The 24,639-nt window shown below is 50.9% G+C and overlaps 1 protein-coding gene across 1 annotated transcript in view; it reads right to left on the minus strand.

Moving 5' to 3' along the window:
• The window catches only part of Msk (importin-7 msk), a 36,764-nt gene extending 15,799 nt beyond the window's left edge, over positions 1-20,965 (minus strand). Inside the window, exons 1-6 of the mRNA XM_077705051.1 lie at positions 20,767-20,965; positions 10,859-11,524; positions 8,759-8,853; positions 7,247-8,690; positions 7,076-7,159; positions 5,592-5,728 (exon numbers count right to left, since the gene is read on the minus strand). Coding sequence (XP_077561177.1) covers positions 5,592-5,728; positions 7,076-7,159; positions 7,247-8,690; positions 8,759-8,853; positions 10,859-11,524; positions 20,767-20,850 — 2,510 coding nt within the window. The 5' untranslated portion in view covers positions 20,851-20,965. The remainder of the gene's footprint in view (positions 1-5,591; positions 5,729-7,075; positions 7,160-7,246; positions 8,691-8,758; positions 8,854-10,858; positions 11,525-20,766) is intronic.
• Positions 20,966-24,639: the final 3,674 nt, after the last annotated feature.

Raw genomic sequence — 24,639 nt, forward strand, 5'->3', positions numbered from 1 at the left:
GGCTCTCATACTCTTTCGGAGCAGTCTGGCGCAGTTTTTGCAATTTTCAAGCTTTTGGAGCAGCCTGGCGCAGGAAAATGAATTTGTATCAAATCTGCGCAATATGCGCAGCTGTCTCATCCCTGTATGTGTGTATCTTCTGTCTCGCCGTCCTTCAACTTCGTCCATTTCAACTTATCGTAGAGTTTCATCAGTGGTAATGTACCAACTAGCCCAGAAGCAAGTTCTCACAAGCAATGGCGGAACCCGACCGCACGAGGCTGATGCTACCTTATCTCGCCACAGTGCCTGTCGGCCATCCCCACAGTTTTCGGCCACCAAGGCGGGGCATCCAGCGTGCACCGCCCTCGGTCCTCAGGGTGCCGTTTTCTGTGCCACCGTTTTCTTACGGCCAAGCACATGAGGTGGTGCAAGGCCGCCTCTTCCAGTGGACACGCGTGCACGAGACGTGCAGCCATGCGGAGATACAGTGAAAGCTCGTTAATTAAATCTTCACTAATTTGAATTTGTCGATAATTAAAACTACACAATTTGGTCCAGCGAAGCCACCACGTGCAAAAAAGCCGGTTAATTTGTTCGCAAGTAGGCTCCACCACAGATAGTTTTACAAGGCTGCACCACTGCGCCACAACTTCCCGCCCTGTACACAGCCACAGAAATGCACCCACTGCCCACACCTGTGGAACGAAGAGAAAAATGGAACAAGCAGGTGATAGTACAGTGGAATCCCGATGATACGATTCTGGGCGATACGAATTTCAGGATGATACGAATTTCTGACAAGACCCGTCGAAATTGCATTGTTTGCAATGTGGAAAATTTCGGCTCTTACAAACGGACCTGCGCAGCCCGTCGGATGATACGAACGAGCCGGCGAGGCTCCCAACTGCCGATCGGCCAAGCGACGATCAACGTACGGGTTCTCTCTACCCTCTTTGTCGCTCTTTCTCCAAGAACAGCCGGGCTGTTGTTTTCTGTGCGCAAAAACGCGCCGCGCTGACGCCGCCGCGAAACCACCTGCACGCTGCGCGGGGAGTGGCTGGCCGCGGCAACATGGCGGCGGCTTTGGTCACGAAGTGGTGCGGGGCGCTAGAGCAACCGCTTCTAACTGCTCTCTAAAATGACGCTCAAAGCCCACACAAATTTTCATGCGGTAAATGAGCTAATAATGTGGGCGGAAACGGTACTATAAAGCGTCATCCATGCCGCTAGTGAAAGCGCCCATGAAATATCAGCCGGGGTGCTAAGACTAAACATCTCCGGCGAAGCCAGCCAGCATCTCGAGTGCTTCAAAACTACCGCCATGAGGTGCACGCCTTCCAATTGGCACAAGTCGTCGGGCTCCTCCTACTGCCATGCGCGTCGCGCATCATTTTTTGACCGAGGCCACGAGGCACAGGCGGCCGCAGGCGCGAAATCGCCCACGCGAGCGTGAAAATGTCGCGCGGGCGCAACACCGAAGCGGACGAATCGTGTGCGAAAACGCTCCTGTAGTGAGCTTGGGCAGCGCGAGTGAGGGGATGAAAGTCTAGAAGGGACAGCTCGACGACATGGAGGTCAATAAAAGCAGAAAAACATCAAGGATTTCTTCACGCGAAAGCAGGAAAAGAAATAAACGAAAACTTCTTTTAGTGTTCATTTTTTTTTTGCCTGTTTTGGTTCATACGAATTTCGGATGATACGAATATTTTTCGCAGTACCGCGAGATTCGTACCATCGAGATTTTGCTGTATTGGGGAAAACTAGGAGAAACCAATCTAACCACCACATGGCGGGTGTTTCAGAAGATGTCTTGTTTGCATAGTACATCAATGTGAACCCAAGCGCAGTGGTGTGACGTGAGCTGACAGGTGAGGACATCGTGTCTCCCGTCCAAAGATAACAACCAGTCGAAGGGCGAAGCACCCCAGCGTCTGTTCGCTTGGAAGTCATCGGATGGAATGGCGCCTGTCCCTACCGTACTTCTGAAGAGGGTGAAGACAGCCTTCCGCGAAATTTCTCGTTAGAGCAAGAAGTGCTGGCTGTCGCCTTCAAGGAGAAAAGGCGCAGTGTCACCGGCTTTTTCAAGCATCACAGTGTTGACACGCCCAAATGTTTTCCACTCACAGTGTACTGTCGTCTTTTTTCATCAGTAATTCGAACTTCCTTTAATTCAAGCTGGGGTGATTTCCCTCTGCGGTTCAAATTAACCAGCTCAAAAATGTGTACGGCTGCCAAGTTGCAAACTGCTGCAACTCAAAATCCAACCTAGGGGATTACTTGATTGATTCTACTGATTGTGGTGTTTAACGTGCCGATGCAACGCAGGCAGTGAGGCGCACCGCAGTGGAGGGCTCCGCATTAATTTTGTAACCCGGGTTTCTTTAACGTGCGCCGAAACCTCGTCACATGGGCGTTTTCGCTTTTCGCCTCCATCAGAAAAGTGGCCGCTGCGGCCAGGAATCGAACCCACGTCCTCTTGCTCAGCAGCACAACGCCTTAGCCGCTGAGCCACCGCAGCGGGTTGGGGATTACTTCCGCTAACGCCACACCCGGTCTGCAAGGCATGCGTTAGTGGAGGCCTACAGATTAACATTGGCCACCTGGACAAGTTGATGAGTGGTCTTTTGGCGTTGCGTCTGTGTTAACCAGTTGGGACGTGTGTGCGCCCTTCTTGTTGTTCGGACTGCTGCGCATAAAGTGCATTTTGCAATGAACAGCGTTTGGCCGCTCACTGCAACAAATGCAAATGAGAACCACAGTTCAAAGAAACAACAGCACTGGCACCTTCCCACAGCAGAACGACCAGGGAGGTTATGGAAGTCTTCAGTACGGCATTGAGGAGCCACGGTGCATGTGTCAGCCAGACATCAGAGCTCCTAAGGAGCGCAAGTTCAACCTCTGCAGAAAGAGGTGCCTCGTGTGACTGTGAGTGCGAAAGGGGAAGGTGGGCGTGTGTGACGAGCTCCGAGTGAGATAGCGAGAAAAAGGGGCGACGATTACAACTATCGAGGATGAACACAGATAGGGTTTTGTGGTGGTTTTGAGTGTTTTCTTTCTATGTTTACCTTTCCAATGTTTTCCAATAGGGTTCGAAAATAAAGCCAGCAGTTAGTTGTGCTTTCGTATGTGTGTATCTTCTGTCTCGCCGTCCTTCAACTTCGTCAATTTCAACTTAGCGTACAGTTTTATCAGTGGTAATGTACCAACTAGCCCAGAAGCAAGTTCTCCCCTGCGATGGCGGAACCTGACCGCACGAGGCTGATGCCAGCTCATCTCGCCACAGTGCCTGTCGGCCATCCCCACAGAGTTCTCGGCCACCAAGGCGGGGCCCAGCCAGCGTGCACCGCCCTCGGGCCTCAGGGTGCCGTTTTCTGTGCCACCGTTTTCTTACGGCCAAGCACACGGGCTGGTGCAAGGCCGCCTCTTGCAGTGGACACGCGCACACGAGACGTGCAGCCATGCACAGAGACACGCTGCTGCCAGGTTGCAATCCACCACTACTCAAAATCCAACTTTGGGGGACAACACGTCCAGGCATGGCCGGGAGGAGTGCAGCAGGAGCTCACCCCGTGAAGACCTCAATGTTGCCCACCCACACCTAGGGGTGCAACAGCCCAGGCAGCATTTGGAGCAGGTTGCGGAAAAAGAAACCTTCACTTCAGTGCATCAAATCCCACATTCGGAGGAGTTTATAATACAAATAATGTGCACACAACTTAGCATTAGTGCAGAGATGCTGTAGCTTCAGTGGACAGGGTGCCAACCTGTGAAGCACAGTCATCTAAGTATGAAAAATATCTACAAGATCAAAGAAGAAAAAAACAAGAGAATGGTACATAAACATATTTTCATTTGTACTCCAAAGTGCCCTCATAAAACCTGATTTTATGCCAAACAGCTCTTCCATCTGAGCTACACTGGGTACAAATAAGACAAAACTGTTCATCATCACAGAAGCTAACTAGCAGCAGATAGATGAATAGTGCAATAATCACTGGCATAGCGTCAACGCTGTCGACATTTATGAGTTTGCCAAGCCACTGAAGTCTGCTCAAGGCTTCTGATCACTCGCTAGGTCTGTGTGGCGCGTCGCCCAGCGAGCTCATGCCATCGCCGCCAGGGATCTTGCTGTATGTACTGTACCAGTGCGCTTCCTGTGGGCGAATTATTCGCCCCCCTCCACTCACGACCGCATGCACAGATACGGTGAGTTGCTTTGTTACTGCAAGCAACATGCCCCCCAAGCCTCTGGGGTGCACTTGGCCGCCCTGCGCAAGGAGGCGGCAGCAAACGCCACGTTTGGGTTGCCGCCTATTAAACGAGTGCAGAACATTTTACAGCAGCGTCAATAGCACTACGCCCCATGTGCTTTCGAGCGGACAGCTGAAGGTGCCTGTCGAGATTGGGTGGTCGGAGGTAAGCTGTATTGGTGCACTCGTCGGGGCCTCTGCCCTTTTCCCGGGCTTCACTGGAATGCTTCCCAGCACTGAATTTCAGCCGTCATTATATCCTAAACGGGTACATATTAGCGACACTTACAAAACAGGCAGTGTGTTGAACACTGCTCCACCTCGCCATGCACTGATGCCACCGAAATGGCAAAGGTTTACATCAAGTGGCACGCCAACCACTTGTCTGCCCTCCCTTCACGCGGTTTGGCGTGAATTTAGTGTCGGTGCAGCTACAGTGAACCAGAGGTGGCGTAGGCTGTGCACTGCGTATGAAGGGTGACAAGGGTCTGCGCAATGAGATCGGATTTGATGCTGTACAAACCTCAAGTTGCCAATGCATCCTTCATTGTCCCCTAAAGTTAGCAGAACTGGGAAATTTTGTGCCTAGTCAGGCATCCTGGCACAGCGTAGTGCAATTTGAATGAATTTCATGGTTTCGGCGGAGCCTGCCGCAGCTGTTGCACCCCTAGTCCCCCCATTGAGAGGGGGTGCTTGCTCAATGTTTTACGCTACTTCACTTCCACTCCAAGCGAGAAAAAGTATTCCACATCATAAAACCCCCACTAAACACCAAATAATGACGCTTGCAATCCACCAGCAAAGGCAGAACCTTGGCTACCCCTTGCCACACTGCCTGTAGGCACCCCCCCCCCCCCCCCCCCCCCCCCCCCACCGCTTGGCCGTCAAGGTTGGGCCCTGTGAACATGAACCGACCTCTGGCCTTGGGGTGGCCCCGCAAAAAAAAGAGCGCTTTCTGTGCCACCGTTTTCCTACGGCCCAGCGCACTGGGTGATGCAAGGCTGCCTCTTGCAGTGGACACGCGTGCACGAGACGCAAAGCCATGCACTGAGATACACTGCTGCCAAGTTGGCAACTCCTACAACCCAAAATTCAACTTCGGGGACTGTACCTCCCCAAGCCTCACCTGGGCCCTGAGGTGCGCCTTAGAGAAAGTCTTCACCACCCGGGATCTTTCACGTCTGCCCAAATTTTGACACACAGGTGTTTTCATTTTTCAACCCATGCCCTTCGGGGTCATCAACACAACACCACTGGGCCACTGTGGTGGAGGGTAGTGGGTGACAAGTGTTCTGCTGTAAACTGGTCTGCTCGGGGGGTAGTACACCTGAACTGACATCAGGGCGGGAGGAAGCTCACCCCATGAAGTACTCGATGTTTCCCAGCCACATCTTGACAAAGTGGTCGAGCAGGTTCTCCTGGGAGTCGGCCCTCTGGATCTTCCCCAGCGTGTCAAACAGCAGGGCCGGGTTGTAGTACAGCGCCGCTATCACCACCTGGAGAGAAGGGGGGAACGAGTGAAGTGCAACAAACCCCAAAACTGAGCGTAATAGCGCGCAAACCCCTCATTGTGCAGTGGAAAAAAGAAACATTTGCATACACCTCTTCTCTTTTTGTCACTGCTTGGGCAGTGACGCAAAATGGGCGTCGCTCGAAAGTGAAATCTTTTGGCTTCACCCGACATGTGCTACCTTGCTGGCTTTTCGACGCCAGGCTGAAGCAGTGTGCAAAGGCAAACACTCCATCCAGAAGAACTGGACAGGCAGACCTCATGCACAAAAGCAGATCCCTTTGAGAACATTCTATCACTTAACTGCACACACACACACACACACTCCTACCAGCCTTCAGCTGAGAATCACATTTAATGCCTGCTTTAGCAATCTACACCACCATTTCTGCAGTGATGATAAATTAGGAGGGGGGAAGATGAAGATGAGGACGCAAGGAAGAGGCCACAGGCTTCATAATTTTCAGAAGTTACTGGTCCAGGTAGGCCCATTTGTTAGCGATGATTGTTTTCAACTGTTCCAGACTTTCATTGCAGATACGTAGCTTGATTAGATAAGCACTGCTTAAAGGTGAGACCATTTCCTCAGTCAACCACTGCCACCCTTACAGCAGCTACCACAAGCCTCAATGTAGCGGAGTCACGGCCAGAACGATGTCTTTGGCTATGGCAAAGGACGCCTCGCCAAAAGAAAACTGAGCACCGTCGCATGACATCAACAAATGAAAGCATCAGCAGGAGCACATTGTCACCAAATCAAAATGCATGCACAAAGAAGGATGGGGCTGAAGCGCAACGCAAGCACGACTTGAAAGGAGCAAATTCTGCAGCTAACTCAGACAGGCTGGAGATGGACTGGTGCTGTAACATCCACAGGGTCAACAAAACATTCCCAACATCCAAAGAGCAATCTCGCGCGAGTCCTCATCCAGCTCGCCCATGCTCCTGGCCTCAGCCAGCATGTCACTACCAGAAAGCAGAGGAAGTCAATTACTGCAATGGCTTATGAGAACACGCATGCCACCCACTCGCCACAACATTCCGTTTGAAATTGAAGCCCTTTGCCCTTGCTGCACACCCGATGACGTGATTTGCAGTGATCTATGAGACTCCACAGGAGAGTTGGAAGCTAATACAGCATGCAAAAGTGCCAGATGGACTGCAGCGATTTCACCGTAGTAACGTTTGAGACTACCGACATCAGCAATCGAGCAGGGTGCGTGCATAGACAAGGAGGGCAAAATGGCAAATGCTCTGCAAGGGTCGTGCACACCGATAACCCATGATGACAGCCCCCTTCCTTTCCCGGGCCCAGCCAAATCACCGCACCCACCTGCTGGCACATGACCTGGAGACCGATGGCCGCACCCGCATCAGCTAGCGTCCTGATGGCCAGCTCCACAAAGGACGGGATGCACTGGGAAGCAGAGGGACAAAGAAGGGGCGGCCCCTCAACACGTCATCCAGCCAATGAGCAAGAAGCGGCCAGCGGCGGCCCACCCACCTGGTCGATCTGTCCCTTGCACTGGAGGATGATGACCTCGAGGAGCTTGAGGGCGTGGAACTTGGGGTCCTCGCCCGAGTCGCCCTCCAGGACGGCCTTGGCCATGTTGAACATGGCCAGCAGGTGGTTCTCGTTGGCGACGAAGGCGGGCGTGTCGACGGTGACGTAGTTGTGCAGGGCGGGCATCATGTCGGTGAAGAAGTCGAACGCGTCCTTCTGGAAGGCCACGTACACGGCCTCCAGGGCCTGCCACATGTCAGCCGACAGGGGCCCCCGGCAGGAGAGCGAGTAGAGCAGCGAGAGGGCCTCCTCGTAGAACTCGAGCAGCGACTGGCCCAGCACCTGGCCCACGATGAGGCGCAGCAGCGTGGGCTCCAGCAGGGCCACCAGCTCCCGCTGCTCCTCCAGCACCGTCACCAGCGTGTCCAGAGTGTTGAGCACCCCCATGGCCACCATGGCCTTCTCGTCCCCGTCCCCGCCACCCGACTCCACCACCTGGCTGAAGGTGGCCGCCAGGTGCTGGGTCATCTCGACCGCGATGGGCGCGATCTGCTCCGTGTACATGCACACGATCTTCTGCATGACGCTGGTCAGGTCGTCGTTCTCCGTCTCCCGGATGATCTTGAGCAGCTCCATGGCGATCTCCTTGATCTGGGGCTCCACGCTCGCCTGCGCCTTCTCCTGGCAGGTGAGGCACGCCTGCAGCGCCACGGCCGCCTCGACGCGCACGGGCAGCTCCGAGTCGTGCAGCAGGCAGTGGGTGAGCAGCTCGACGGCCCGCAGCAGGTTGGCCTCGGTGCGGAAGGGCATCTCGCAGAAGTAGTGCAGCACCCAGCAGGCGCGCGCCCGCAGGAAGCCCTCGCTGCTGCCGAACTCGGGGTACACGTGTGCCACCAGCATGGCCTCCATCTGGTCCTTGTAGAGGCGCCGCTTGAGCAGCAGGGCGGCCACCGTGCCCACCAGGTGCAGGGCGCCGTCCTTCTGGCGCGGGCTGCACGCGGGGCTCGTGAGCAGCGACACCACGAAGGCCATGGCGCGCTGCAGCACCCCCTTGCGCTTCTTGCACACCGTGTGCACCAGGCTCTGGGCGGCCGTGACGGGCGAGAGGAAGTCCTCGAACACGTCGTACTTGAGCCGGATGTACTCGTGCGGGTCCGTCTTCCACAGCTCGTCGTCCTGGTCGTTGTGGCACAGCAGCGGGAACACCACCTCGAGCACGATGCCCACGATGTGCGGCTTGAGGAACTTCCAGGAGAAGGCGTGGCCCACGGCGTGCCGCAGGTAGTTGAGGGCGTGCTGCAGCACCCGGGGCGAGAGGTACACCTTCTGCCGGTGCTGGTCGAGCATGCGCAGCACCACCTGCAGGATGCCCTCCGTGTACGCCTTGAGGAAGAAGTCGGCAAACTCCCCGTACTCCTTGCTCACCGACCCGGGGCTGCCGTACCTGCCGTCGAGCGGGTGGGGAGCAGAGGTTTAGCGCCCGGGACACCACCCACTGGCCCACGGACTGACCTCTCAAAGATGCGCACGACAATGTGGAAGGCCCACTTCTTGCACTTCCACCAGGGCAGCTCGGGCCGCTCCTCCTCGTCCACCTGGTTGGCCACCTGTGAGGGAGGGTGGCACGGCCACACCGTAAGGATGCCTTTTTCGGCCACTGAACACAGCTGCAATGTGAATGCTGCAGGCAATGGGCCTCCTTGTTTATCAGTTCCAATCGTCCATGGACTGCCCGGGACACAATCCGGCGCCCAATTTTTCCACGTGTTCCAATGAGACCTTTGCAGTCCTCTGACTGCCTGTGGATAATCCAGGAATGGCGAATCAAGGAGGCCCAAGCAGAGTGATTGGAAACAGCCTACTATCACCACAGTAAAATCAAGTGCCTCTTCATTGACATCCATTCAGCCTACAACACCGCAAGTTCCTTTGGAAAAGGCAACACTTTGCGCAAGAGAAGGAGCCCCGAAGGATGTGGAAACGGAGACGATACTCCATCCTTTGCACCAGAAAACCTCCCTCCCTCTATACCTCGGCAAAACTGGTCGTCACTCTTCGCACTCAGTTAAAAAAATATAATTTTCCTCAAGCATTCACTCATGCTCACCACTTGCACTCACACCGACTACTTACACTCACCACTCGCACTAACGCTCACCACCTGCAACTCGCCCTCATGCTCACTAATTGCATTCACTCTTACCATTCGCACTTATGCTCGCAACTTGTACTCATGTTCACTACTCGCGCTCACCACTTGCACCCATGCTCACTACACGCCCTCATCACTCTCACTCCAACAAAACACACCCTCACTGCTCTCTCTTGCCCTCACCCCTCACACTCAAACATATGCGCATACACGCATCTCCTGATGATGATAGTTTATGTTTATAGGTACAAGCCAGCTCGGGCAACGAGGGCCAAGAGAAATATTTGACAACGTTGGTGAAAATGTATACTAAGGCCTGTTAGCAACAAAAAAGTGAACTGAAACAAAATGCAATGAAGATGAGTGGTGTAAAGATGACAAGTAATAAAGTGTAAAAACTTGACACCACCAACTTACGGGAAATTATGGGGTCGTCCCCTAAAAGGTATGACGGGGGTAGTGGGAAGTGTTGTCTGTACAGTTGTGTAAAGTGTATCTTCTTGTGTCAAGTGCCTTGCATGTGATTAGGATGTGTACTACGGATAGGCCCTCTCCACACCTGCTACACAGAGGTCTTGGAAATCCAGTGAGCAGGTGCGAATGTGTTACATGTGTGTCCGTTGTGCGAGTCAGTGTGCATCGTCCTACATGTGGTTTTATTACGTGTAGTTTGTTGTCTGTCTGCTCACTACAGTACGAAGGTGTTGTCTGATGTGTGGCTTGAGGTCACTGTAGGGTACTGCTGCTATGTCCATTGTGATCCTGAATGCAACAGCAGCGGCCCTTTCATTGACCACCTCATTTCCAGCATAACCTGGAACCCAGCACAGGACAAGTTCAAGTTTCTGGGCATATACAGACATGACCGCATTAAAAACCAAATTGAAAATGTGGTTTTTGCAGGGCTTATCAAATGACAATGCACTTGCACAACGCCCAAGAAATATGTTTAGATGATGGACCTAGGAATTTGATGTTGAAAAACGTGTTGTACAATGGCTGAAATGCTATATGCCTCTGCTGGGAAAATCGTTTGTACGCTCATGGTTCTGCACACATCAAAGTTTGGTCCACGAACAGCACAAGACACCACAGCGGAAGTTTTCGATGTATCGCTGTAAAATTCTTCATTTTGATATTGATGCTGCAAAGACAAAAAGTGCTGCAAAATCGCATTGCATGACAGGGTGGAGCTGCCATGGTGGCAGAAGATTGGTAAAAGAAGTGTGACTAGAAAGGAGACACGATGAGCAGACGATTCCTCTTTCACTCAGTGCGAAAATGGAGCAGAAATGGATGGACGATTTAAGAAAAGCGGGGGGGTGGATTTATCACATATGCTCATTCACGTCTGTTATCATGTCAACTAACAAATGCATGCATACACAAATGTAAAACTCTCCTCTACCCTTTTGCTTCCCCTGTTTAGGGAGAGGAAAGGTCTGAGAGGAAGGGCTCACGTCGGGCACGGGCCGGTCGAGCACGACGCGCAGCATCTCCATCCACTGGGTGCAGGCGTCGCGCGAGATGAGCCCCAGGGGGAAGTGGTACTGGACGAGGGCGAAGTAGATCTTGAGGATCTGCTTCTGGAGCAGGGCGGCGGCCTCGCCGGGCTCGCCCAGCAGCTGGGCCAGGCGCTGCTGCAGCAGGGGCAGGAGGAGCTGCATGGCCTCGTGCAGCGGCTCGCGCTCCTCGGGCTTCTTGTACTCGTAGTTCTTGACCAGCGTGTACAGGGCCAGCAGGGCGCCCGGCCAGCCCTGGCTCTCGGGCGACTGCAGGTAGATGGACACCTTGTCCACCACGCCCGTCCAGCGGCCCGGGAAGTCGTGCTTCAGCACGCAGCCCAGGCACGACGCCAGCTGCACGCGGATCAGCTCGGGCGCGTGCACCATGGCGTCCACCAGGGCCTCGCGCACCATGGCCCGGTCCTGCTCGTGCACGTGGAAGGCCAGCGGCTGCGGGGGCCCCCCCGACGGCGGCACGGGGGGCGGCGGCTCCTTCTCCTGCCAGAACTGCAGCACCAGGTTCTTGAGGTAGATGGCGCCCGCCTGGCGCACGGGCATGTCCACGCCCGCCGTCATCACCACTTGCAGCAGCGAGGGCGCAAAGCCGATGATCTTGTGCACCTGCACGCCACACCCAAGGGCGGCCCCCTCCTATTAGGCGACGCAACCCTCGGCAGAGCAAGAACCAAGAGACTGTGCTGGGTGCAAACACTTCAAACTGTTAGCGGTTCACGCTGCAACAAGGACAAATAACTGCACAACACAACCACATTAACATGCCGTTCAGTAATGGCCAAAAGTCGCTCCCTTACTGGCGCAATACTATACCAGCATTACATCTTCACCAAGGCAACATAAACAGAGAAACCTGGTTAGCGAACACTCTCATAGGAAACAGATCAGCGTACAAGAGAGTCAACCTTAATTAAGCCGGCATTATTCCTAAACTTGCTGCGATTGAGAGAGATGCCACTCCAGAGTAGTGAACTCACAATCACGAGATACAGATTGAAGACAAAAAGCTTCCTGTTCTGGTTCTAACAGCTACAAAAAAAACTTTTTAGCCAAAATGAAAAGAAAAACTGTGTTCGCATTAACTTCTTTACCACAGATGAGCCAAGTAGAAGCTGAACTGCTTGACCTAACTTCCTTCGAGGCCTGGGAGTGCTGGCTTCCTCACTGCTTGGCCGTGACAGTCGCTTTTTAGACAGAGGCGAAAAGTGGAAGCACCCGTGTGTTCGAGATTTAGGTGCACATCAAAGATTCCCTCCAGGTTGTGGAAATTAAGCCTTATAGCCCACGTGTAGCTTCGGCGTATCAGCCCCCCCTTAACTCTTTCGCTACCGCACCTATTCAAAATCGTTCAATTTGATCGATACTTTGGGAGTGCGTTTTCATGGCGTTCCAGGCGTTGCTCGAACAAGTAAAGCTGTTTGGAGTTAGATCAGAAAATGGCCTTTCAAAATCAGTTTTGTTTTCATTTTTGCAACAAAAACGTGATTTTTGACACGCTTTTGAATTACCTGGGTGTGGAAAAGGGGCGTGGTCATCGCGCGGCACTGCTACCAACGAAGAATGCGTGCCACTCGTAATTACTCTGCACCAGCGTTTGTTTTTTGCTATCAGGGCGTGGATAGTGAACCAGCAAACGATTTTCAATCGTCAGGTTCGCACTCTAACAGTAATAATCGCAGAAATCGGCTGAAAATGTCAAGCAGTGCCTGTTTGCAAAGCTACTTTACGATTTTAGGCAGTTTTATTGCCTTTGCGCACGTTGTTGTAAGTGGTGTGGTAGTTCTATTTACCCCAGGACCATTCATGAAGAGTTTACACCAGTTTCGGTTTAGTTTCTGCGTCGCGAAATTCATATTTAGCGCTACTACGCAGTTACCAAACTTCATGGGTACCTGCCATGGCGCCTTGAGCGTCCGCGACTAATCCCCGAACAAAGCATGCCGCTCCCGATTTCCCCCCACCCTAACCTGATTTCTGCGATAAGAACATCAGATGCAAGTCAAAAGATCACACCCAGTCGCCAGATATCTGTTCCGCCGAAGACAGCGCTTCAAACCAGCCTTACACTGCCAGCTGTTCGCCTTCCAGTTTCGTTTCCATACGAGGGTATCTCCGGGTGTCTAGTGTTGCTGCTTAGTTGAAATGTCTATTCGGACGGAGTCTCCTATAAGTTTTTTGTACTGTTTCATTTGAAAAATGTTAGGTGGTGCTGCAATGGAGAAGGCTTGTTGTGCTGCTCTTATTTTATCGCGCAACTGCTACTCAAGCAAAGATCGCAGGGCACGATTCTAGCGCATCGCACCTCATTTTTGCAAGCAAGGCTACAATTGCAAGTAAGAAGATGATAATAATGCTCAGCTTTATGTTTTGAGAGATTAACTGACCGTGAAAGTCAACAAGCATTAACCACGGCATTGCGTTTCCAACTTCATGCATGTTTTTTTCCGCATCGCGTGCTTGTCCCAAATATTGTGTTCGCTGTAAATGAAAAATCAGTCATTGACAAGATGTTTTTACGTTATGTGGGGGAAAATTGGCGCCTCTGATAATGTCAAACTGCCAGATTTATTCCAGGGAACCACCCGAAATTGCACATTTTGAATTGGAGGTTGGGCTTCACCGCATGACATGAGCACCGTGCGTGCTAACATTTTTTTTATATCTGACAAACTGTTCCGCACAAGTAGACATTTTTTCTAGGGCGTTTTTAAAATGTTTCCCTACAAAATGTATATTCTAATTTTTTCTACCAACGGTGGTTTGATATACACAACTTTTTTATCATTTTTTTCGACAATTTGACCAAAGTTTTGATTTTGTTATTTTTTTCACAACTATGATATATAAAAACATTTAAAAAACAGGTGTTCTTGGAAAAGCCGTTAGATAGTCTGCATTTTGTGTTCCTGTAATTAGTGCCTAAACAATTCTTTTAGCAGGAAAAAAATGTTTTCTTGGACCTCTAAAAATTGGTCAATTTTCCGGCGGTAGCGAAAGAGTTAAACCATCCACTGGCGAGGGGCAGGTGGAGCTCAGGGTGAGACTTCCAAGCGCCAAATATTTAGACAGGGGGACGTTAAGGACAGAGACCAGGGCATGGTCTGCCCTGTCGGCAGAGGCAGTGCAGCTCTGGTGCAGGCACAGTGCCACAATGACTGCACCCATTTGCGCCTCATGCGGTGCAAAGGAACCGAGCGTAGGCAATGCCGTGCACGCTGCCACAGGCCACAGAGTGCCACACACACAGTGCAAGTGGTTGAGCTTTGCACGTGCTGATCCGTGTCGGCTAGGTAGCTACAGTGCGCTGCTGCAGCAAGGCCATAGTTCCCCTCGGAAATGCAGCATGGGGCACACCATTCGCAAATTGGTTCCACTAAGGCTTTTTACTGCACGTGCACGCCTGCTTGGTGGCAGCGGTTTTAGGTTTTCTTTTTTTTTCCAGAAAGGCAAAAAAGGTTTTCTTCCACGTGGTCATAACGTCTATAGAGCTGCCCTTCCTGGAAAGAAGGCCACACCTGGCTGGAGCGAGACTGTGCAGAAATTGCTTCCTTCATTCCCCATTTACAACGCTAGCCAGGGCTCAGACGTGATAAGCGTACCATTTGTGAGGGAATTTCCGCATAATTCTTCTTCAGTTCCAGCTACAGTGCTCTGCTAGGGTCCATACTGCATCGATGTTTTTTCAACGAGATCCAAAATCTCACCTACAGAGGTGTTTTTGCCTGTAACCTTCATTCACCACTGTGCAATTGAAACATGTGACCTGGCACGCACTCGCAGAATGTCATAGCCACAGCAGCAGCTGCTACTCCTCTTGTGTGCTACGCTCCTCGAGCATTTGAAGGCCATGATAAACAGAAAGCTAACTGCCAACGGGCCCAGTCCATGCTTTAAAGTAAGCATTAAATATTTTTACTTCAGTTGAGATGTAACAGTTCTTGTTATCAGTCCTTTAGTGTGTGTATGGGGACCATTGTGGCACAAATGAAGGCATTTCCTGCAGACTGCACTGCAAGGTTTCAGGATATTCAAGACAGCCTGAAGTTTTATTTCACAGCCTCAAGCCCATTACAACGCTCTGTGCCACTCACAATTCTATTTCCCCTGAAACAGCCCTATCTGCCAGCTGCAGGCAGATAAAGCTTGAAACGCAGCCTCGCCAATAAACATAGCTGCCATGGAGACTGAGTAAGTACGAAAAAGCTGCGTCAGAACGACCTTGGAACGGTTAGCCTGCCCTGTCCACAAGCAATATCTTTCAATGTGGCTCCGTTCACATGGTTTTCAACTCAACTGACAAAACGTTGCTGTCGTTGCCTTTTCTAGCTTAAGAGCAGAGGGCGAGCAAACAAAAGGTAACCCCTTCTCTGGCCCCATTCACGCCGCAAGTCCACCGTCACTTTTGCAGCCTTTCAATGGAGCTGTGACACAAAAGTAGAGGTGTCAAGTTGCGCAGCTGACCTCTCAAGGCAGCAATCAAAGGATTGCCCAACAGGCCGGCAGTAGTCACTTTCATCGAGTAAGGGACACCTGGCCTGGTGATTCAGGGGGGTATGTCGAACAGGGCCGAAAAAACCACACACACTAACTACACAGACAACACCAGCTAAAGCTCTGATAAAACACCGAATTAAGAGGACAGCAATAGTGAGCAACTATACCAAGTGCCTCGCTTGACTATATAGTGAAAAAATGAGAAGACAAGATGAATTTTGCTCCACGCCTCCTTTTCGCCCCAGCTAAAACAAAGGCAGCGTCCCACTCGTGTTCAATGCCGTTCATGAAATGCTGCTGCCTTTAGTACAGTCAAACACAATCACCATAATCATCATGTGGTCTACTGCAGGACAAAGGCCTCTCCGTACATTCCAGCTGAAGGTTTTCCAGCAACTGGTGCGCCTCAAAGTTCACTATTCCCCAACATTGTTGCCCTTGTTTCAGAAATATGCGCTCACCAGCGCACCTTAAAGAGTACCAGACTTTGTAAAAGTGGGCTCTAGTCGTCCCGGTTTTGGCCATTGAAAGGCACGACTGTGGGACAAACCAACCTGCTATGCCGGAGTCCATTCTTGGCCTCCGAAATTTATTATTTTTGTCTCTCCATCGAATTAATGGCCTTCTCCTTCTTCTACAGCAGCCGACCGTTTTTTTTGGACTGAAAATTTTGGCTTGCTGAATGTTTGGGACTTTCCCGAGGAACCACCACCTGTCCCATAGGGGTAATGACTACCGGATTTTTCCAAGTACTCTTTTATTCAGACTGTTCCCCTCCAGGTGAGCAAATCGGTTGGCTACTGTAGTCCATCTCTCAGTGTCCGTTCTGTTGCCCTCACGGTCCACCTGTCGTCAGTTTGTCTCACTACGTAGTCAGCCCCAGTCCACTTCTTCAACTTGAGTTAACAGGGCACCTGTAGGGGCTAGTCGGTGCTGCATAGCTGGAGTGGAAAGCGCTGACAAATAGCAACACCAAGGACAAAAACACCGGGCAAAGTGCTTCGCCCGGTGTTCTTTCTTGTCCTTGGTGTTACTATTCAAGTATGCTCAAGTTTGCTGAGCATCTATACTGAACTGCCATCCCCCGAACACAAATATTAAGCAGCAACTGGTGCTATTGCTTCAGATTGGGCGAGTTGGTGGTTCATGATCGCTGGAAAACCTTCAGCTGGAATGTACGGAAACGAAGGACGGTTGAGAGAAACATGGATGCAATGCTGACTAACAACTGAAGTTGACTGAAGAAAAACACACATATATGCAGAGAAACATGGCACAACTTGGTGAAAATTTGGCTCAATCAGTCCACTGTATACACCCCCGGAGCACGTCCTTTTCTTTGTCGGTTAATGTGACGGAAGCGGTGCTGACGCACGTGCCACCCTTTTTGTCGATAGCAAGAGCCTCAATAATTTCTCGTGCCAGGCGATTATGTTTCCGTCCTATAATGTCGATTTTGACAATGCGTGCCATGCACGTACAATCGCGGCAATGGAATGGAAGGCAGCCGGATGGCGTTGTCTTTAGTGATGTGGCGTGTTCCCGGGCTCTGTGATTTATTCACATGCCGGTTTGTGCAATGTGAACTTTTCCACATGATAATGGGATGCTATAAATGACCTCACTGTTGCAATCCGCATTGGACAAACCGGCAGGTGCATAAATGACAGGGCCCGAGAACACGCCGCATCACTCAAGACATTCTTCCATTGCCGCGATTGTACGTGCACGGCACACACAGACAAAATCGACGTTATAGGACGGAAACACAATCGCCTGGCACGAGAAATCATTGAGGCTCTTGCTATCGACAAGAAGGGTGGCACGTGCGTCAGCACCGCTTCCGTCACATTAACAGACAAAGAAAAGGACGTGCTCCGGGGGTGTATCCAGTGGACTGATTGTGCCAAATTTTCACCGAGTTGGGCCATGTTTCTCTATATATGTGTTTTTCTTCAGTAAACTTCCGTTGTTAGTCAGCATTGCGTCCATGTTTCTCTAAACGGTCCTTCGTTTCCGTACGTTCCAGCTGAAGGTTTTCCAGTAGCTGGTGCTCCTCAAAGTTCACTATTCCCCAACACTGTTGCCCTTGTTTCAGAAATACGCGCTCGCCAGCACACCTTAAAGAGTACCAGACTTTGTAAAAGTGGGCTCTAGTTGTCCCGGTTTTGGCCATTGAAAGGCATGACTGTGGGACAAACCAAACACTAGTGGAGAGAAAAAAAAAAACAGTGGCAGCACAGTGATTTGCTGAGACGTGTCTTTCAACGTTAAAGTTTTGGAAGGCCATTGCTAGCTGTTAACTGCCTGTTTTCCTTTCCTGCTCCAGCTTTAATGCCATGTTTGGTAGTGACTGCTTGCTGCTTGCACAGACTTTTCCATAACCAGAGGCTAAGATGTTTGTTTGATCGTTTATCTCTATGGGGAGTGTGCCTCGGTTAATTTTCCTGGTGTTATTTAGAGCGGTAGGTTGGTACTATGGGATAATTCATGCACATGTGCTATTGCCTGTCCCATCTGCATCCTCGCACAGCAGATAGTTGGCAGCAGTCCCTCCCCATGTACCATCCTTTTCCTCACCCGTTCCACCTGCACTGGCAACAACCTTGCAGAGCGCACCGGTGGCCCAGCACTTGTGAGAACCAAACAGCACTTGTCTCGTTTCTCCTCCTCCCCTCGTTTCAGTGCACTCCTGTCCAGTCTGTGCAAACACTGCTATTGCAGCCAAGAATCAAACCCAGGACTACCACGCTATGGCAACCAGTGTTCCCCATGGCATACGTTGAAATTCACGTCGCCTAGCCAGCAGGATAAAATTTACTCTCACTCCCACTGCACACCCACGTTTTGCATAGAGCTTGCAGCAAGACAATGGGTTTGACAGTGCATCAGTGTAACAAAATTTACTTAATAAGGCATTTCCTAACCATTTCCACTGTTTGTGTGTAACACCATTTTTCAAAATGTACCTATTGAATTTTTTAAATGCCTTGAGGCCCCTTAAGGCATTTCTGCCTTTGGCCTGTGTGTCTACATCGTGTGAGAAAATATGCCGCTGTAAAAATGTGGAACTGTAAACGGTGTATTCTGTATCAACGAACTGATGCCCTTCTGCTTTGGTCTCGTATGAGACTGGCAGTATCGAAAATAAAAAATAAATAAATATAGCTAGTGATGCCACCTGCCCAGTTCTTGACCAGTTTTTTAGACAGTGAGCCAGTTGCCATGCCAGTCTGTACTTAAAACCGGCTGTCATTGGCCGGTTTTTTGGCCATCGTGTCGCGATTATTTCTTTTTGGCATTTTACAGGCGTCGATTCAGCAACTGCGATGATAAATTTGTCATCAGGCTGGGCACTGCATACTTTTTAGCGTTCGTTTGGGGTATTCAGATGCAAAGAAGAGCTGGACAAAGTAGGTGCAGTTACTTTTCAGTGCAGCACATTCAGAGCAATAACCAATATCTCACTTTCAGTACAGACGATATGTTCATTTCTCTCGAGGAAAACCCCACAATAAATGGCATTGCACGTCAAAAAAACGTGGCGTCTTTTTCAACCCAAATTCAACCTGCTATATCCTTCGGGATTGCCCTTTTTTTTTTCTTTTTTTTTTCCAGAAAAAGGTGGCAGCACTAGATATAGCTTGCTACAGTGGCACAGCACGCGCCTACAGTTTCGAGTGTTGCCAGCCTCTTGGTTGGTGGTAAGCACAGCAGCCCGGGACCGACATAGCTCAAGCACACCACGGGAGGATCGCAGGGTCCACTTGGTGGCTGGACACGGAGGGCAATCACCATGCCTGCCAAGACTAGTCCTGTGCCAATGGGGCCTTACTAGGACTTAATGGTAATTGTCAAAACTGGGTGCATGTTCTCCTTGTTCGGCAGGGCACTAGATGTGCAGCTTCATTCCATCAGCAATTCTATTTCGTCCACGTTTGGCTGAGCCCCTCAGGCAGTGTACACCAACAGCATTGACAGAAATTAGAAGCTGACAACAGACTGACTTGCACCGCAGCCCATGATCTACGAGCCAATGGCCTGCCTGACACTAACCATTGTTGTATAGCAGCTTGAGCCACATGGGCACAAGTGGGCCACAAGTTGGGAGATATGCTGCCCATATGGAGATATTCTGCAGGGTTCTACGGGTTAAACATGTCTGCGTAAGCTGCTCATCGAAGAAGGCCCGCATACCAAATGACATCCATACTGTGGTAACAACAATTGATTTCACTTTTATATTATCTGCTTATCAGTGAGAAGGCGCCCTCACCATAAAATTACCCAGGGTAGTCCAATAGCGGGGATTTTCACTCCACTGCGTTTTTACCTCTCATTCGGAGAGCCATCACAGGCGTTAACTGAGGGTATGAAATGGCAACGCGCATTCATAGCCGCCGTTTAACTTGCCAGGCCAGCTTAGCGCGACAGTTGCATGATGCCGTGCCCGATTTTGAGAAATGGACACAAACCCGCTTTCGCTTCTCTGCGCGACCGGTGCAACGCGTGCGTCACTGGTCACCGCCGGCCCCACCGCAATCGTCGGCGCTCGCAGCGCGCAGGCAGGCGGCCGCCACGTGCGCGACGGCCAAACGCGCTGTCGTCGCGGGCTTATCGACGCGTGCGGCCGAGACAACCGAATGCGCATTCTCGGCGCAATTCGAGCGAATGTTACACATGGGGCGCTGCGAGGGAGCCGGCCGCGCATCAAAATTTTCGCTGGCGAACCCCCAAGATCCGACGCGCAGCACGCCGTCCCTCCCGAGCGATGTCACCACGCCGTCAAGCCCCGGTGGTGGCAGCCTGCCTCTTCGAAAGACCGGTCGCCCGCAACAATGCCCTATTCTTCCCCCCGCGAGCGGGAGAGACCCCGCCACTGATCCTTGCCTCGGTGATGACAGCGCAACCTCGGTGCGAGACCCGCGCACACAGCACGCGCTTCGGCCGCAAGGCAGTGCGGGCGAAACGTCGGCATACGGTACTACAATGCCTTAGACTCGACACTGCGAACCTACACCTGGTGCACAAGCGATGAACGTTGCAGATCGCGCTCGAGCTGACATTCAGACGGCGCGGCCCAGCCACCACGCCGGCTCCAACGAGGCCGCACGACGGCACGCATGGGTCGGTCAAAACCAAAACCTGCTACGTCTGCGACCGTTGGCTTTCCGGATCACGACGCCACCGGCGTATTCAGTAAAGCTATCGGCAATCAGTACGATCTCCGACTATCCGCACCCTGCGACTGTCGGAGGGAACGCGACCGAAAAGAAGACAGAGCAAAGTCTTAGGCCCCTTGAGGGTAATGGCGCCATTCATGGCCCATTGAGCCGTTTTTTGCTGCGCGTCACCTGTTCGAGTTGCTTCTCCGCCGCCTCCCGCTGGTTCGGGTCTATAGTGGCCCGGAGAATGTCGATGAGCTGACCGGCATCCATGGTTAGGCGGATTTCGAGGCGGGAATCGTGCTTTCACAACGCCAGAACGTGCTTCACGTGAACCATGCACCGGTGACGCACCCCAGAGACATGCTCGGAGTGAAAGAAAGAACCGCGGCGCCGCCGAGCGGCAACCGTTCCAGGCTTCTTTTCGCCTTTACAATACTTTGATCATGTTCAAGACGCTTAATGCACTGAAGTTAATTAAAAATTAAAAATAAATTTGTTTGTATGCACTTTGTTTATACGTTGCGGGTCCAAAATGACTATAAACAGCAACACTATTCCTGACGTTACATAGCAGCCGCCATATTAATAGAGTGAACTAGAATAAGGGAGTGTCCCGAGCGGCGGCGCTGAGCCACTCCGGTTGGCGTCGACACCGCGAGGTGGCGCGACTGCGCCCTTTCGCAGCTGGACTGGCGCAGTGAGACCAGTGAGACTACGCGTCTGGCCTTGCTCTGTCCTGTCCTCGCGTTCTCTTTCGCCTTTCAAAGGCATTCAGAAGCTAAGCAAGATTCTAAACGGCCAAACGTGATTTTTTCTTTACTTACTGCTGCTCCAGGTCGAGCACAAGAAATGTGGCCTCGATGTGGTGAGCCGTTCTGGTTGCAGGCAGCTTAGTTCCGCTATCCGCGATTTTGATTCACCTCGAGCTTTATATCTCGCGCGGGCGCTTCTGAATGTCAATGAAGTGTCACTTGTGTTCTCCGCAACACGTCGAATATTCCTGACGAACGATAATTACTTACTTTTTGCGAACTGGCAGGTGTTCAGCATGGACTGCTAGTCCCTGCACAGGGCAGAGCATCGCGGTTCCAAAAACACGTCATGCATTGCTCGTATAGCATCATTTAAAAGCGACAATTTTTTTAGACGGGGTGTTGCAGTCAACTCTGATGTATTATTCAGCGCATGTGCGCAAATAAGCGCGTTGACCCCCCCTCACCCCCAATCTCCTAAAAGGAAGTTTAGACCCGCCGCATAGCACAAAAACAAAACTAACTGCATGCTGCTTGCTTGCCAATCATGGCGAAATACAAATTATTTTGTAGCTGTTTCTTGTTAAAATTACTATAAAAAAGAACAGTAACTAATGTGCACTCTTACATGCAATGCTACATGTTAAACAAAGTTGTGTACAGCTAATGGCCCAGCTTCGCTTTCTTCAAACCTGATTGCAATTTTTATAATATACATACAGTGAACGAGATAGAGCAGATTACCTTTCAGTCAGCTGTGACAGTTTATTTCGCAATTTGGTCCAGTACTACGGGCATTTACCCAGTTTATCATACTTTGCAGATTGCCGTCTTTTTGCATTGCTTCTGTTGATGCTTTTGAAGTAGAAGCTAGTGAATGCGGGTCGTGAGGTAAAACGCACCTCTGCCGCAACAGCCTTACAATGATCACTGCACCCAAGTTCACACTGCTGCTTAGCCTTCACCACAATCAAAACAGATCAAAATGTCAAGGATGCTATCAAAATGAAGCTCAAGAAGACTGAAGCATTCAGTGAACGCGTTCTCCATGCTTTAGCACAAACCTGTGCAGAACGGTCAGTACACAAAGTGAAGCTGCATGCAGCCGACGATTCTGTGAGGGGCTTGTCCTAATAGTACTGACAAATATGTTTCCCCATCTAGTCAGGATGCATCTGTTATTTCCCACACAATTCGACGCACAATGAAATTCTGTACTCAACCAGGCACTCTATGGCACATAATATGGGAGTGCGTCAAGAACCCGGTGTGACAGCCTGGGCAAAACAGTGCGCATCAGTCCTTGTTTTCGCCATTTTCCTCACATGCTGGTCCTTGACGAAATGCACTATCTCACTGTTTTGAAAAACATGTCAGAACCTCCGCACCGATTCCACCGAACGCACGTGCACCCACCGCCTTCTGAGGGCTGCGCCCGTGCGGCGACAGCGCCAGACAGCGCGGGCGCGGGGGCGCGGGCACGGCTGACCGTCTGCGAGATCGTGCACCAGCGCCCCTATCCACCCTAGCGGTGGTCGACGGCGCGTGGCACGCCGAAAGCAACGCCGTCTCCGCCCGCTCGGGCCACTCCCCTATTCTAGTTCACTCTAATATTAATATGGTACCATATTAATATGGTACTGAAGAACTCTGACCGTTATCTGCCGTACTTAGAGAGCTGCTACAGTCAAGGGCGTCCGCAGAACTTTTTGCAAGGGGGGGCATCCATCACGGGGGGTGGGGGGGGTACAGTTGGATAGCACCAAAAAGGCGCTATTTGTGGTTACAAAAAGTACAAACAGCGAATTAGAACCAGACTTGGAGGATATACATCGGATTTTATTACCGAACAAAGAAATAAAGTTAATAAAGCAAATGCGAAACGTTACTGTCATAGTAGGACTTGATTGCTGGTTAGTTGGTTCATGATGTACGAAGGAATAAGTTTGCGCAGAAGACGAGGACAAAGAGACGAGAGGACAGGACGGGCGCAACTTCCAACTTTATTTTGCGTGAAAAAGCACCAGTGACCAGTGAAAAAGAGTGACCAGTCTCGCCGCGTGAGGGTTCTCGACTCACGCCAACTGATCACCAGCACACAGTACATTACATTCACATACATAGAACTGCACTCCGTCAATCTGGGCAAATTGCGCTACGACTGCTGCACTGCTATACCCACATTCGTGGTGTTTCGACCCTGAAGCTACCGTTCGCGTTTGTCGACAACTCAACTTTCCACTCTGTCAATGTTGTACCCTACGTGGTACAAAATGTTACAACTTGTATGTAGGCCAGCGGCAGCCACTTCTGGATTGTTGTTTTTGTGTGTGTTTCCCTTTTGTAATGTGCACATGTATTTGTTGCCCGCGATGCATAGGTCCATCGAGGCATGTTGTGTATCTGCTTCAATGGACAAATAAACCTCTTCACAATTGCGAGATGACATGTGTGATGAAGTCTGTTGAAATGGCTCACGCAATAAAGATACTACTCGCCTCCCTGGCTTTCAATGCAGTACAGGCGTACAAGCGCTTTAAGGGGCTCATTTATAGGTTTTGTTTCGGGGCTTGGGTGGTGCCGACATTTCGCAATTTCGAAGGAAAGGGTGTACAAGATGATGGGACTGCACGGGAGGACGTTACACTCTCCCTACTAGGTGTAGCGGTGAAGATTTGTTGCTAGATATAGCTGAAACTTTTTCCGAGAACTGAAGTTATTGCGGTAAGACTGCATAAATCTAGAGTTTAGAGAAAAAAAAACAAAAAAAAGTCAAACCTTTCAGAATTGTTCGCTATCTTCAATAGCCAGCACAGGCAGTTTGTTTCACTGTCGTCACATGACCGCCAATGTCAGCGTCTAAAGTGCAATGTTGACCGCAGCCCTGAAGGGCGTTTCATACGGATACGCAGGACCTGAGTGTGCTAATCATTTGAGTAGCATGAATTCTTGGGCTAGTTGGTTCATGTACATAATTTAAAAAACTTTGCACTGAAGGACGGGACAAAGGAGAGAATTTCTGTGTCGTTCTCTCCTCTCTTCCATCCTTCAGGACAAAGTTATTTTAATTATAGGCCAACCAAGCTGTGCAGCTTTTTTGTAGTGCATAAAAAATATCCGAATTTCCAAGGAGGGGCAGTTGCCCCCCCTTGCCCCCCCTTCTGGACGCCCATGGCTACAGTGAACTGAAAGAGTTTACAACCGACCTAAAGAGCCTTATATAAAGCGTAGCTGGCGTAGCCAGAGTTATTTAGTCGCTGTACGAGAAAAACAAGACCTAGACCTTCCTCTGTTACAAAACTAATGC

The sequence above is a fragment of the Haemaphysalis longicornis genome, unplaced genomic scaffold, assembly GCF_048455015.1.
Source record: "Haemaphysalis longicornis isolate Haplotype H1 unplaced genomic scaffold, Haemaphysalis longicornis Haplotype H1 scaffold_3, whole genome shotgun sequence".
Taxonomy (NCBI): Eukaryota; Metazoa; Arthropoda; class Arachnida; order Ixodida; family Ixodidae; genus Haemaphysalis; species Haemaphysalis longicornis.